At 36.0% G+C, this 15,387-nt stretch overlaps 1 protein-coding gene across 1 annotated transcript in view; it reads right to left on the bottom strand.

The window, feature by feature from the left end:
• Window positions 1–15,387, bottom strand: part of LOC106616385 (cell adhesion molecule Dscam2-like) — a 103,818-nt gene that overhangs the window by 30,255 nt on the left and 58,176 nt on the right. The window contains 1 exon segment of the mRNA XM_036361997.2: window positions 4,665–5,243. Within this exon segment, the coding sequence (XP_036217890.2) occupies window positions 4,665–5,243 (579 nt within the window).

The raw sequence follows: 15,387 nt of genomic DNA, 5'->3' as shown, positions 1-15,387 counted from the left end.
AAAAAACTTGATATTGATCAGTCAGTTTGTATGACAGCTACACTCGTATGCCATTGTGATCCGATCCGAACCATTTCTTCGAAGATTGCACCATTGCCTTAGACAAAAGCTCATGCCAAATCGTCTAATGGAAAAGCTTTTCATACAAGCAACAGTAGGAACAAGCAGTACGATCTTTAGGTTTGTATGGCAGATATGTGCTATAGTGCACCGATATTGGCGGTTCCGACAATGTGGCTCCTTGGGGAGAAAAAACGTGTGAAAATTTTCAGATTGATATCTCAAAAACTGAGGTGTTAGTATGCGTATACCATAAACATCGACTCAGCTCGAGACGCTGATCATTTATATATGTATTTTATAGGGTCTTCGACGTTTCATTTTGGGTGTTTAAAACTTCATGGAAAACTTAATATATACTGCTCAGGGTATAATAAAAGTAGCTAATATAAGGTTGTCAAATATCTTTATTTAATCTCTATTTTTTGTCTTTTGAATTTCGCGGCTATGTACGAAGCGCTACAGAGCTCGTATCTAGAAACACTATACATAATTTGAAAGGTCTTGACATAACCTACAAAACAACGCTATGTATGATTAGTTTGGATATTGCGTTCAACAGTTATAGACGTGTAAACATGGAGTTCACTAACGCCGAAATTCGCGCTATTTTAAAGTTTTCCTTCGTTAAAGGCAAATCCGCTAGAGAAACGTTCCGTGAGATTAATGGTGTTTTGGGGGATGGTACTCTATCACTTCGAACCGCGGAGGAATGGTTTCGACGATTCAGAGCCGGTGAAAACGACACCATGGATAAGCCAGCCGGCGGAAGACCTGTGACGACAAATACTGATCAAATCATGGAATACATCGAGTTAGACCGGCATATGGCATCTCGTGACATCGCCCAGGAGATGGGAGTTAGTCACCAAACCATTTTGAACCATCTGCAGAAGGCTGGATACAAAAAAAAGTTTGATGTTTGGGTGCCGCATAGATTGACGCAAAAAAGCCTTCTGGACCGAATCAACGCCTGCGATATGCTGCTGAAACGGAACGAACTCGTCCCATTCTTGAAGCGGATGGTGACTGGCGACGAAAAATGGATCACATACGACAATATCAAGCGAAAACGATCGTGGTCGAAGGCCGCTGAATCGTCCCAAACAGTGGCCAAGCCGGGGTTGACGGCCAGGAAGGTTTTGCTGTGTGTTTGGTGGGATTGGAAGGGAATCATCCACTATGAGCTGCTCCCATATGGCCAGACGCTTAATTCTACCATCTACTGCGAACAACTGGACCGCTTGAAGCAGGCGATCGACCAGCAGCGTCCAGAATTGGCCAACAGGAAGGGTGTAGTGTTCCACCAGGACAACGCCAGACCACACACTTCGTTGATGACTCGTCAGAAGCTACGGGAGCTTGGATGGGAGGTTTTATCGCATCCACCATATAGCCCGGACGTAGCGCCAAGTGATTACCACCTGTTCCTACCCATGGCGAATGCCCTTGGTGGTGTGAAGTTGAACTCAAAAGAGGCTTGTGAAAAGTGGGTGTCCGAATTCTTCGCAAATAAGGAGGGGGGACAGGGAGGTATTATGAAGTTGCCGTCTAGATGGAAACAGATCATCGAACAAAACGGCGCATATTTTAACTAAATCCGATCACTGTAACACTTTTTATAAAGCATTGAATGAAGAGCAAAAAAGCGGAAGGGAGATATTTGACAACCTTATATAATATGAAAAAACTACTTAAACTCTACTAAGATACTTGGGAGAGAAGAAATAGTTTGCAAAACACAATTGCAAAAAATGAATTTATTCCCTTTACATGGGGTTAGTAGTGTGATGAAGTTAAATATTTTGATGCCATTGAGGGCAGTAAGTGAAAAGGATTGAAGAAAATATTAAATATTTGAAAAGCTTGAATAAAAATGTTTAAGTTGCCTTAGGTCCCCCCTGAGTTGCTAACAAAGGTAGTTAAGGTTATTCGACTGAATGCAGAAAGAGTCTTTAAGTAGCTTGGCCTGGGATGATGGGAAACGGAGTTGAAAACTGTGTAACAAATTCAGCTCTCATACTTATAACAATCACACCTAGGGAAAGAAGCATTTGGAAAGTCAGAGTTTAGAGCTAAGGGTTTCCTAATACTGGAAGCCAGGTAAGCTATATATGCGGAACCCGGCAGTACCCAAAACAGAGAACTGTGATTTGACTAATCAGAATCAGCTGAATTTTCACTTTCCCTAATTGGACTTGGAATTTTAAGTTTTCTTTTAAAAGTGATCCAGTAGAACGCATAAATAGTTCAGATTCATGCTTCAAGTTTTGGTTGAAATATCTGGAGTCATATAATACCTATTTCAAAATATGTAAAGGAAAATTCTATTCTATTGTGTATTGATAGTCCAATATTGTTCTCTCATATATCGCAATTTGTTATCACTTTCAAAAACTGTGTAGCCTTGATATTCAGAGCGACTCGGAATTACAATGTATTATATATAGTAGGTGAATAATTTCAGCTACTGTAAACAATACAAATTGCGCTCGTATGTAAAAACGTTCTGAGTATGCACACATTAGCAAATAGAAATCCATTATTTTTCCAATAGATGGCGTTATTTATCTGTATCTCGCGTTGTATAAGTTCGATCGGGTTCGGCTAAATGGCGTTAGAAAGATGACATTTCGTACTAAAAAAGTGTTTCTGACAATTTTGTGATGGGTTGATTCGGTTTTGTTTGAGCGCGCGTCAAAGATGGACACTAGCAAAAGCTAGCTGAAAATGTGAATGGCGTTTATGGTCCTGATACTGTAACAGCCAATCATGCGCAATTTTGGTTTAGTCGATTCTGTTCTGGTTATTTCAATGTAAAAGATGCACCACGTTCTGGAAGATCAATTATCGAAAAAATCGATCAAATATTTCAAATCGCCGAGATTACGATTGTCCAGGACCTAAACACTGCACAAAAAAGCGCTTGGAACCGTTTGAATAAGGCTGGATACTTTACATTACATTAAATTTCATGCTAAATTAATGGATTTCTTTTTAGTACACCTAATATAACATGAAAAATGCCAAACCTTGTGATAAAGTTGTAAGTTGCAAGATTCAACATCCCGAAATATCAAAGAGAATCTACGTGCCAACTATGAATTAAGTCTGCTCAATATTGCTTAGAATTTGGTAAGGCTAATGGCTTTGAAAAAGTCTGTGAAAAAATTAAATACCTCATCAACCGGCGGATTAAATACAATGTCATTGGTAAACTCATCAAAGTTCAGGTTTTACCAGTTTGTCAAATTTTAGAAAACGAACTAGGTAGATTAATTAATATAGTGTCCAACTTTTGGATGTTAGAGACGGAATTCCGTGTGCGACCCTTTTGACCATCTATTAAAATTAACTCCTTTCTGTGCGAAACAAGAGACGAAATCCAAAATTTCAATATGTGTCTCATATTGTCCGAATAAAATTCAGTTGATGTTATATAAAATCTTATTGCAAAGACTAAAACAAAGAGCCGTACGTGATGGGAAATTTTTGTAGTCAAATTCGTAATCAGAACACCTCAAATACAGCCACAGACCTCCTAGTCCATCAGTCGCAAATTTTTCCTTCAGATTTGTTGAGTGGTGTTAAGCATAGTTCACACTGTTTATAAAATAAACGAGCTATTAAAGTAAAACATAAATTAGTTAAGAGAAATTTATATAAGTTTCTGTATCGGAGTATAAATAAATTGTTTGGAAGCCTGTACAACACTTCTATACCGAACAAATGGCAGTCAATGTGTTAATATTTGAGAATATTGCAATCTTTTTGTCTATCGGCTAATTGATATATGTAGATCTATGTATGTCCGCCGTAGTTTCAAATATAAAAGCATACTTTTACGAGCTCTGCGCTTATGCCAACTAATTTATTTTCGTTCGCAAAGTTCGTTCTGAATATACGGTTATTTGTGCCAAAAAATCGATTGCATAGTTATATACGCTAGCCTATAGCTGAAATTAAAAACAAAAACAACGAAACAAAACGAATTCACCAAAAATAATGTGTGCAACAACTGTTGGCAAATAAAATTCTTGTGCGCCTTTGTGTGTATATGTTGGGAAACATAACCATTTTATATTGACACTTAACATATATTCGCATCAATTAGATGTGCGTCAATAAAACCATTAACAACCAACAACAACAAGTAAGATATATGGTTGTGCTGATAAAAGGTTACATAAATAAATTTAAATACTTTTACAACTAAGAGTTTGTATGTGTGCCTTCATGTGCTTTTGTGTGCAATAACATGCATTTGGCTGCAGAGTTTGCCAAAAAATTTGCAAAAAGAAATCGAACAACAACACAAAAAATGTATTTGCAATAAATTTGTAAAGTAAACATGCTGAAATAGACATACAAATGCAATCATGCAGTGCGGCATGAAAATTTTTGGTTGAAATTCAAGCTGTTCATGCGAGCAGTAAGCAATAGCCAACCGTGATAGCATGCGTCAACTTATTAGAAACAAGCGAAATAAAAATTTAAAAAAATAAATGCTAACATTGCAACCAACAAACATGCCAGAACAACTACAACAACAAAGTTAATAATAATTATAATGCTGACAACAACAACACGCATAATATTAATACCATTGACTCTTAGCTGTGCAGAGTGCGATACAGTGGCGGCATCGTTTTGTACGCGACACGTATAGGTGCCGCTCTGTGCTCGCGTCACACTTGTGATGCTGAGGGCGCTGGTGAAATCATCATTTTGGCGAATTGTCACTTGGCCAGCGCCACCATCTACACCACCGCTACTACCATCCGCATTCGTTGACATTGATGCTGCCGCAGCCGCTGAGGCGGCTGAATCGTCGTGATTTGTATGACCTGATGGACCTGATGCAGCAACGCCACCGGTACCGCTATGATGCCCACCGCTAACACCGCCGCCGCCGCTAACGCTACCACCAGCACTACTACCATCGCGCAATACATAATTCACACCGACACCAACACCAACGCCGCCCATAAGTAGGCGATTATGCCCAGAGGCGGTTGCTGCTGAGGTTGTGATGGATGCGGCCATTTGCTGCAGCGGCTGTCCGTCCTTAAGCCAGGTGAATGTGAGCGGTAGGTCACCGGTGCCAATGACACATTGTATGCTCGTGCGGTCGCCGACATTCAGATCGCGTGCGAATGAGAATGGTGTAATCTTGGGTGGAACTTTTGGTATCGTAAGTGATAAGTGGAACGCATGAAATTGAACGCGGTAGCTTTGTTTACTTAGTGTTACGTTTAAGCAAGATAAATAGGTATTTCATTAAGAGCCATATTCAAAACATTTTTTTGAAAATTCCATTAAACCAGAATTAAACAAAATGAAGCCTTTCATTGACATCAATGCACTTTGGGAAATTCAACTTATATTTTCTTTGTTTTATTCATTTGGGACCGCCATGAATTGGATTCAAATGACCACTTAGAAATAATATATCTTCTGTACCTATAAATCAACGACTATAAATTTTATTAGGTCAAGGTGGAGTAGTAGAACAAATCCGTGAACTCTGAACTCTGCTGGTACTTAGTGATATCAGAAAAAATTATGCTAGCTTGGTACTATCAATTACGTAAGTTGAAATAAGCAAGGAATGTTGTCACTATAAAATTTCAACTGAGCGTCAGCTTGTGAATTGTGGACGTGATGTTAAGGATTAGAACGAAATCACATATTTCGCTAAAGGTCGATTCAGAAAAAAAAAATCTCAAGTAATAAGTCCCATAGAAGGAAATCCGCACCACACCGGCACCAGCTGGACAATTTTGAAAATCCTTCTGCTTCTTTATTCAAGATATTTTTGAGAGCTAGAATAAATAGTATCACTGCTACTCACAGCGGCATAATATTAGACTCCATAAGAAGATGATATGTTCCCGAAAGGACTTGTTTCTCATATTACCAAGGTAATCCAAGCTCTGTATAGTTATGATTTCTCATAAAACTACAAATGGGTATAATAGATTTTAAGAATACTTGATTTTATTTATTTAAAACCCAATTAACCCTATCGATGAAATGAATCATCTCCATGGCGACCAGTGGAAATGCCGAAAGCTTCTTTGTCGCAACTTTAAAAGAGAGCTTCTTAAGAGGACAAAATCTCATATTAGTGGTATAAGTACTGGAAAATATTAGCTCATAAAGCTTTTAGAGATTGAAATAACGTGTATTAAGAGTGACAATAAAGTCTTTAGGCTTCCCGATAAGCCTATGTCAAAATAATATTATGCTTCCTTTAAATTTTTTTTCGTTTCCCTACTCTGGCGAGTTAGTGAAAATTCAGTTTCACCATTGTTATATAATATTTTTATAATTTTTATATTATTCTATTTACTTAAGACTGATTAGGTCTGGTGGTATTTTGTACATAAACTTACAGTTTTTGTTAAATGAAAATTAAGATTGCCTGCATTTTATGAATACACTTAGACTAGAACCTCTGTTATTTTCGGGAAGGGGTCGAGTGAGTGACTGTTTTCCTAGATATCGAAGAAGCTTCCGACAATACTTCATATTCATCCTTTCGCTTAGTTTAGTCGTCGGATCAGTTGAAATTTCCCATAGTTATTGACGCAATCACATATACAGTTATACAGTCTGCGGCAGATCACTAAATCAATAGGCTTATGCAAAGCACAATTCTATTTGTTTCTATTACTTTGTTTTACTTCTATGTATGTATTTCCTAGCAGTTTGGCCAAATGCCCACACATTTAGATGGTTAGGGGGCGTGGCACTTTCAATTTTGCTTCGTAGTGAACGTGTGTGAGCCCAATGCGGTCTTCCCTCACGCACACACATATATACACACACATTTTTGTATGTATGTTTGTGCGATATTTTTTTTCAATTTGGCCATTTTGATTTGAGTTGCGGTTTCGTGGTTTGCATTAATTAACAATAGTTTTGTTTGAAATGTGGTTGGGTTTCATTTTGTGTGTTTTTCAAATTCAATAGCGCAAAGCTTGCTTCCAACTAAAAGTATATATGTACCCAGCTCTCTTCTGCTGCTATGTCATTCATTCCTATTCTTAATAGATCTGAAGCTATTTATTCATACTTACTTATGCAAATATTACAGTATGCACATATATGTTACATTAGTTTGACCTAAATCGGAGAGTTTACCATATGTTTCGTAATAATTAAGAATTTGTGGCTAAACATTCTATAATTAAGGGAGTACTTATAGAGCTGCATATGCATACAGGGTGGCGAAACTTGAAACCGATTACTATCCCCAAAAATTAAAAAAAAAAACTTGTCTAAGAGAAACGACATTCGCGCACATTTCCCGGAAGCTGTCGGGCCTACGTAACAAGATTGAGAATTCAATCTGACCAAGGATCGGTTCTATTGCAATTTCCCCACACAACCGTCAATACTGAAGTCGTAGAGATATCTATCCTCAATTCATTAATTAATTAATTTAAATATTTTATTTCTATTTTCATGAATAAGAAGTCGATGAGTGGTAGACCAAGCTTATGTACGTGTGCTCAAAAAATAATGGAAATTTTCGTTTATTGAAAAAATTATTTATTCATCCGTCTACATCAGTGGGACTTCAAAATAGTCCTAGTCGATGTTATACACTTATGCCAATAGTCGAAACACATCTTAAACCCTATTTGTCGGATAGCCTTTAGTTTTTTCATCGATTTTCATCTATCTTGTAAAACAATGGCTTGTTAAGGTTCTATTTATTTGCAGGAATAGTCACATGAAGGTGTGTCTGTCGAGTATGGAGGTTCGGGCATCGTTACAGTATTGATTTTGGCGAAGAATTCACGAATAAGCAACGAAGTATGAGTTTTAACAAAGTAAGAAATGAACGCAGCTGAAAATTTTATCGTACTTCAGGGGCATGTATTTATATCAATATAGTACACCAACTTTACAAGCATACTCTCGAAACTCGAGAAATTTTAAAATGACCATTATGTTCTGAACACACAAGCATCGTTTGAATTTATTTGAACCTAAATAAAATGTTTAACCAACTTAAGCGCCGATTGTAGATAAAAGAAATACGATACTCATGAAATTGTCCTGTCATTTGTAACGGTTAAATGCTGATTCAAATTTAAGTGTGATCGAAGTGAACAGCCAACATATGCTACCTTGGGCAACCGGGTCTACAGTTGTAAGTTTCTATGGAAACGGCACATATTAATTATTTGGTAATTGAATCCAGTTCGTCAGAGCTGGCAAATAAAGAATATGATATGGATACGGGAGTTGCCTTTTATACTTCGGGATTAGAGAACAAAACAAATGTTTATAATCAAAAATCGCTTTATTGTTTTTCAAAATATCCTCCATTAAGATTTAAATCTTCCATTAAGATGCACTTCTGATTGAGGTGTCTCTAAAACATGCGTTCTGAACCCATCAACTGCCTCTTCATGTACCGAAAAACGTAGATCTCTTTTTTTACATACGGAATATAAATTATTCGGTGCCAAGTCAGAACTATATCATCAAATCGAGGTTTCGAATGCTCAGAAATACAGTTGTTTCAGTCGATGTAGGAAAGTTCGCATTATCGTGGTGAAAAGACGTTTAGTTTCGGGTTTCTTGAAAGACAACTGGCAAACAAATGGATGTACATAAGTCGACTGTTGTTTACTTTCTGGCTCATACGGGTAAATCTACGACTTATTATCTGTTACGATGTCGTAGACGTATTTCGTAGCACTGCTATCGTATTTTTTTTTTAATTTTTCTCGCCCAATTGACTAGAACTTTTTTCACAGTCAAATGATGATGCAATTATGAATGTGTGCTAGTCGCACCAATGCCTATATTTGTATCAATATCACGATAGGTCACATTAAGATCTTGCGATATCAGTTTGGGCACAGCATCAATAGTTTCCGGAACATCTGCTTTTGGACGACCTTCACAAAACTCGTTTTGGAATGCTCTAAGACCTCGATTGAGTTCCCCATACCATCGATGAACCCCGGACCTTGATGAAGCTCCATCGCCAAAAATTTTATTAAGTCATCGATGAACTGTTGCTGAGTCAACACGTTGTAAAAAAAATCGCGCGAATAAGTTCGCGATTTAATTTAATTTTTTTGGCTGAGATGAATATTTTGTGTTACTGTAAACAACACCAATAGCGCTCGTATGTCAAAATGTTCTGAATAACATCAAAAATGTTAAGCTTTACGGTAAAGTTGTGAGTTGCCCGATTGCAACACTAGGGTTGTCAAAGCCCGAAATGTAAAAGGCAAACTACGTACATATATGAGTAACCTGGATCACAAGGCTGATACAGGAAGATCTCTGTTTAACATACATTCGGCGGATAAGAAGACTTAGCCGAAACGGATCTTAGCCATATCAACAAATTTGTTATAGGCTCAAAGCATTTTGTCGACATGTAAGGGTCTTTTGATCTAGCTTTATAGGAGATTTTAGGTACCACAACGGAACGACATTTAGGCTGTCCAAGTGCGATCCTTCTTAGGATCGACTTCCTAATCTAACCCAACCTAACCTAACCCTGGACCGCTTTCGATTTTTACATAAGAAAATAGAAAGTGACAATCACTATATTGTTTGGAATGGATTATAAGAATTAAACAATTAACTAGATTTTATGAAGAAAAATTCTATATATAGCATTTCATTGTTATCTGAGCCATATCAATTAAGTAATCTGACTATTTTATATATAAATATAAAAGTAGCTTTTTAAATTTAATCCTATGATACAAAATCATGTATACAGAGTTATAGTATATATAAGACGACATGCATAAGATTGAAATTAAAATAATCTTGATCAAAGACAATACTTTGGGAATAACCTCAATTATATTTTACTTGCTCATACAATATTAGCAATCATTAGGGCATTGGCCTTTTGCCATGGATATTTAATATCTCAATGACACCCTGTACTTATACACTATTTGTTTGAAACTTTCACCGCTAACTAGAACCGTTATTGCGGCGAGTACACGTTTATCGTATTACCGATATTATATATGTACATTTGTCCGATGTTAACTCCGGTATAAATCATTTGACCGCAAACCACTTAACCATTACCCATAAACATTGTTTAGCCAAGGACGACCGCATGTCACACAACACAATGCCCCATAATGAGGATTCTGTCTTGCTCGTACACCCAAACGTCCAGCGAACGCAGGCAACCGAGAGCAGCAAGCAGACACAACAAACACATATATGTAAATATGTATATACCTATATATAGGCTACATATTTATATATATATACATACATAGGTACTTATGCTTGAGGAATTAATGGCTGATTGCTGACTGTCGACGGCTGTCGGCGCGCGGATGGGACGCACGGGCGTTGGATGTTGACAAAACACACAACTGTGCGGTGAGCGCCATTTGAGCGCCGCACCATGACGCCGCGTCGCGAATGCGCAATGCTGATGCAGATGCAAATGCAGGTTCAGATGCAGAAGTGCAGAAATTCAGAAATGCAAAATGGTGCAAAATGCAAATCGTGATGTGCACACAACATAAATGATAGAGAATAAAGGAGGAAGAAAAAAAGAAGAACACAAAAAAAGTTAAATACTAGAATTTCCAAGAAAGGTAAACCAAAAAGAGAGCGCTGGAATTAAGTAGTGAAAAAAGGTTGAAAAAAATCAAAAAATGTGCGAAATAAATCGGTGCATTGCAACGGACGTGATTTTAATAGTTATTTAAGAGAGCGGGAAGATATGCTTTGCTGAAATTTAAACAATAAATATTTAGATAAAAAGTGGATGCAGTAGAAGTGAGCGCTTAAAGTGCGCTGCATATGAATGGTGGGCGTCTGCGGTGCTTGTTGGTGAGTTATTAAGTGCTTAATGTTGTGCAAAACTCGTGGTGCGTGTGCTGCATGCTGATCATTCGCATAAATTTTCATTGCAAGCAAACAAGCGTGTTGATCGAGTGCAAGTGCACTGAGGGAGGCGAAAAGGAAAAGTTGGTTAAGGTGGAGGACAGGTTTTGGAAAGTATTATAACTTGCGCTATCGAGTGTTTTAATAAAGTTTTAGTTATATTAGTGTAAGTATGTATGTGTGTAATATTTATTAGTGAAAACATGGCTTTGTGTAATAACTTGGATGAACTTGCAGTGAATTTTAAGTCACTTTTTTTTATGTCACAAAATTTATGTTTTTTTTGCTATACCCACAAACCTGTTTTTTGCGTGGGATTGATCTCTAAGTAAAAAAGTGATTTATTTGTTGTTCTTAGTAAACCTCCAAATTTGAAATATCTGGCCTCGAATTTCGAAATTGACCTTATCGAAAGCATCATTATTAATTACAGTATGCTAAGAAAGTAGACATATGGTCCCAGTTTCCCTTTAATTTCAATAGTGTATAACGTTTTTCGGATTCGGGTGAGTATTGTTGTATCAAACCTGCGTAGAAGATGTGGATAGGAAGAAGCCGCTGGAGCATATGGAAACGACCTCTTTGCATGCCCAACGAACCCAACCCCTTCGAAAAAGCATGTTTTCTGGGTCTCCCGTTATATGATTTGGATGTAAACTAACTTAAACTCTGCCAGCTACACAGGTATTAGATAACGGCAACAACAACAACAGGCGCTTACTTACGTAATGTCGAAATATTTTACGGAAATATAAGGATTTCTATATCAAGTGGTCTCACGAACAGATTTGAGGTCTGGAAGTGGTAACTTCATGTATCAAACTATAATATTTTAAGTTACAGCACACTGCAGAACGAATATATAGCACTGAAATTGTAATGAGCTCCCAAGGAAAATTCCCTCCGTAGCCGAAACTAAATAAAATGTCTAAGGTTTTTTACTCTTTGATATCCAGAACAAAGGAAGAAGAAACCACAAGGTATTCAGCCCAATCAAAGCCAACGCTGTTAGGTTAAAAACCATACCGGTTGTTAGTTGAAGAAGTTGCTTAAAGGAAGTGGAAGTATGTTTAAATCAACACGTTTTACTATCCCGCTTTTGCAAAATCAAACCAAAAACACCGTAGCCGTCAGGCCTTCACAGGTCTAGGTGGCGTACTTATTTCCAATAATCGGATGTGCTGGGTTATGAGGCTTTGTCGACACTTGACATCCAATTATAGGAGCTTCCTACAAACAGACTGCCTTTGGTGATCCATCTGTGATCTCATCTCATGACCTAATATTACTTAACTTAAAACTGATCACATAATTATTGTTACTGGCGAAATGATAATATTCCCTTATTGATCTTGTAACCTAAAAGTCATTTGTGAGTGTTAGCGATCAAAGAACCAAGAACAAAGAAACTTGGAATAAATAAGAGTGGTGATATGAAGGAGTAATATTTTTTTTTGTTTTTGGGAATCAAAACAAAACACTGTGGGTGCACCTGAAATAAACAATAATAAATTCGAACAGAATTGGATATGAATGCAAAGGGCTCATCCAAGTGCAATTACTTATACAATCGTTACCGGCTGACGATAGGGATTTTATTGCATTTTGATGTGCAGTAAAATTGCGGTATTATTGGAGGCTAATATTGATGTGTGCTTTTCGAAGTTTATTTATTTGCACAGAGCTTTTTTGTTTTTTGTTTATTGTGATTTTACTTATGAATATCATAGTTGCGTGCACGTCTGTGAGTGTGTATAAAAGCTTAATTAACATTTCTCATTGCACTTTAACATTTCATCAATTCCTCTCCAGAGCGATATGTCAAAGCGAACGCAATATAAATTCGAAAATATTGTGTTTGGCTGTGTGTATGTGTGTGTGTGAAAAAATTATTGCAAAAAATTTCGTATGCAGGCCAATAAAGAGGAAATTTAAGCAACAACAACAACAAAATGCGCACCAAATGCAAACACATAGAGGTAGAACAAAGAGATAGCGGTAAAAAAATACAGGTATAGCATAAAAACAGCAGTAGTGAAAATTATGAACAGAGTGAGAAAAAAAAGGAAGAAGAAGAGTAGCAGAGCAAAGCATGGAAAAACGCAGGTGAACAATTATAGTTTTGGTGTGTGAGTGATGCATGTGTGTGTGTATGTGGCGCTTGTGCTGTGTTGTTCTTTCATTTGAACACCGTTAAACTGCGTCATATTTTCGTGCATTCTTTTCATTTTAGTGAAGGGAAATGCCAGCATGTGCATGTGTTTTTTTTAAACTGTACGAGTGCTTGTGTGTGTTCATGTGCATATTATTTTTTAGCAGGCTTGGGAAAAATGCATTTTTATAGGTAATTGAAATAGCGTGAAGTTTAAATGCGAAAATATTTTTTACGAGTTGCGAATCACTCAGTGCAAATTAAAAAAACTTAGTTATTGTGAATAGCGTGCAAATTCATTTTGATATTATTATTTTTATTTAACCTTTTTTAATTTTTTTTTATTATATTAGTTTCATATTTTTGACATGTGCAATTACTATTGGCTTTTGTTGTGTAGCATTGCTGAAAATTCTTCAAATTAATTGTTATTAAATGTGCATATGATAAATTGGTGCTAAAGTGTGCTATAAAAGGTAGTCAATATATTTTAAAATATTATTAGTGGTTTACTTTTAAATACCACTTGTTGTAGAAAAGCTCTAACTAAAAGCATATCGAGCCGCATTGTGTGTGGCTTTAGTGGCGGGAGAGTTTGGCCGAAGTAATCTCAATGAGGCGTAATAATCAATTTTATGCAACATAAAAGTAAACAAAATATATATAATTTAAAAATATTCACAAAAATTTAAAAACTTTATTTTAAGGGGTTAGGTGTAGTCAGAATTTTCAAAAAATCAAATCTTAAAAATATTCCCTGAAAAAATTCCGATAATTACTTTTTGAGTTATTTGACAAATAACAAAGAGCGCTCGGGCACTTCAAAGCACTCGGGGGCAGGTAGCTAGCGGCAGCTGCAAGAAACTTTAAATGCGTTTTTCTCAAAACTATGGTTTTTGAGCTAGTGACAACTGTAACTCGAAAACCGTTCAGTAGATTTTAATGAAATTTATACAGCTTTCAGAATACATAATAAAATCGGGCCGATTGATTTTAGATGAATCTCCTAGGACTTATGATTGTCAATGGAAAGACCTTTTTTTGGAACTGGGTCAACACAGACAGCTATAACTTTGGATATTAAAATTTTTATTTTTTAAATTTTCGTGACTTAAAGTCAAAACATTATATAGTAATGCCATATTACTGCTTTTGTGAAGTAACATGATTTAAAAAAAAAAAAAATTACTGAAAATTCTCATTTTTTCGAACCTCTGACTACCTTTAACATACATATATAAATTCAACAAATGAAAGTTTAAAGTACGGAATTTGTTAGTTTTAATTTGCTAAGAGCATTCACAAAAATATTTAATAAAAACTTACTCATATTGAAGATAAAAATTATATTAAAAATTCTATTCCTAGTTATATTTAAATTTAACTTAATTATAAACTAATTGTAAGAGAAAAAAACCTGATGCAAATTTAAACAAAAAACATATATACTCTTGTATGAAGATTCTTTTTGCATAAAAGATGTACCCAGAATTAATAAAAACAAAAGGAAAAACGTTAAATTTCAAAAACTGTGGAACTAGTTCACGTGTATACAGATAGATAGATGAACATGGCATAGATCGACTCAGCTCGACATGCTGATTAGTTAGATATATTCCTTATAAGGTCTGCGAAGTTTCTCTCTCGGTCTTACAACTTCGTGGTAAACTTAATACACTTTGCTCAGGAAATAAAAATCTTTTGTATTTGTTTTTTTTTTTTTTTTTTGCTTGCTTTGTGAAAAGTTGCACAGTTCTTGAATATTTAATCTTCATTTACTTCAACATTTAAACTTAAAATAAATATTTTATAGATAAAAAAACACACAAAAAAAAAATGCAAATTATTTGTATTTAAATCAAATTAAAAATTTCCACACAAACGCCTTCAAAATCATTAAACCATGCAAATCGTGGTCATATAATAAAACCTCTGGCCAACACTCTCCAAACCTAAGCCCAAATTCAGTTGGACTAAACATAAGGTATTTTGTAATAAATTTTTCGAATTCGCATTACCAAGAACAATTAAATTCGGTGATTTAAACGAGCACTTTTGCAGGGCTTATTCTGTTTGTTTCGTAGCTTATTTCGTATTGTTCTAAATGCAAGTTTCAAATTTACCAAAACTCATATGGAGCTCTGCGCACACATTTCATGATTTTGTGGTTTTTCATTAACTACTCCAGACAAATTTAAATTAGTCTGGTGAAATTTCTGAATTTTCAGGCAGCCAACATGGGCCGCAAATTAAAATACCAATACCAA

The sequence above is a fragment of the Bactrocera oleae genome, chromosome 3, assembly GCF_042242935.1.
Source record: "Bactrocera oleae isolate idBacOlea1 chromosome 3, idBacOlea1, whole genome shotgun sequence".
Classification (NCBI taxonomy): Eukaryota; Metazoa; Arthropoda; class Insecta; order Diptera; family Tephritidae; genus Bactrocera; species Bactrocera oleae.
Note: the sequence above shows the minus strand (reverse complement) of the source record. Positions and strands in the feature narration are given on the sequence as shown.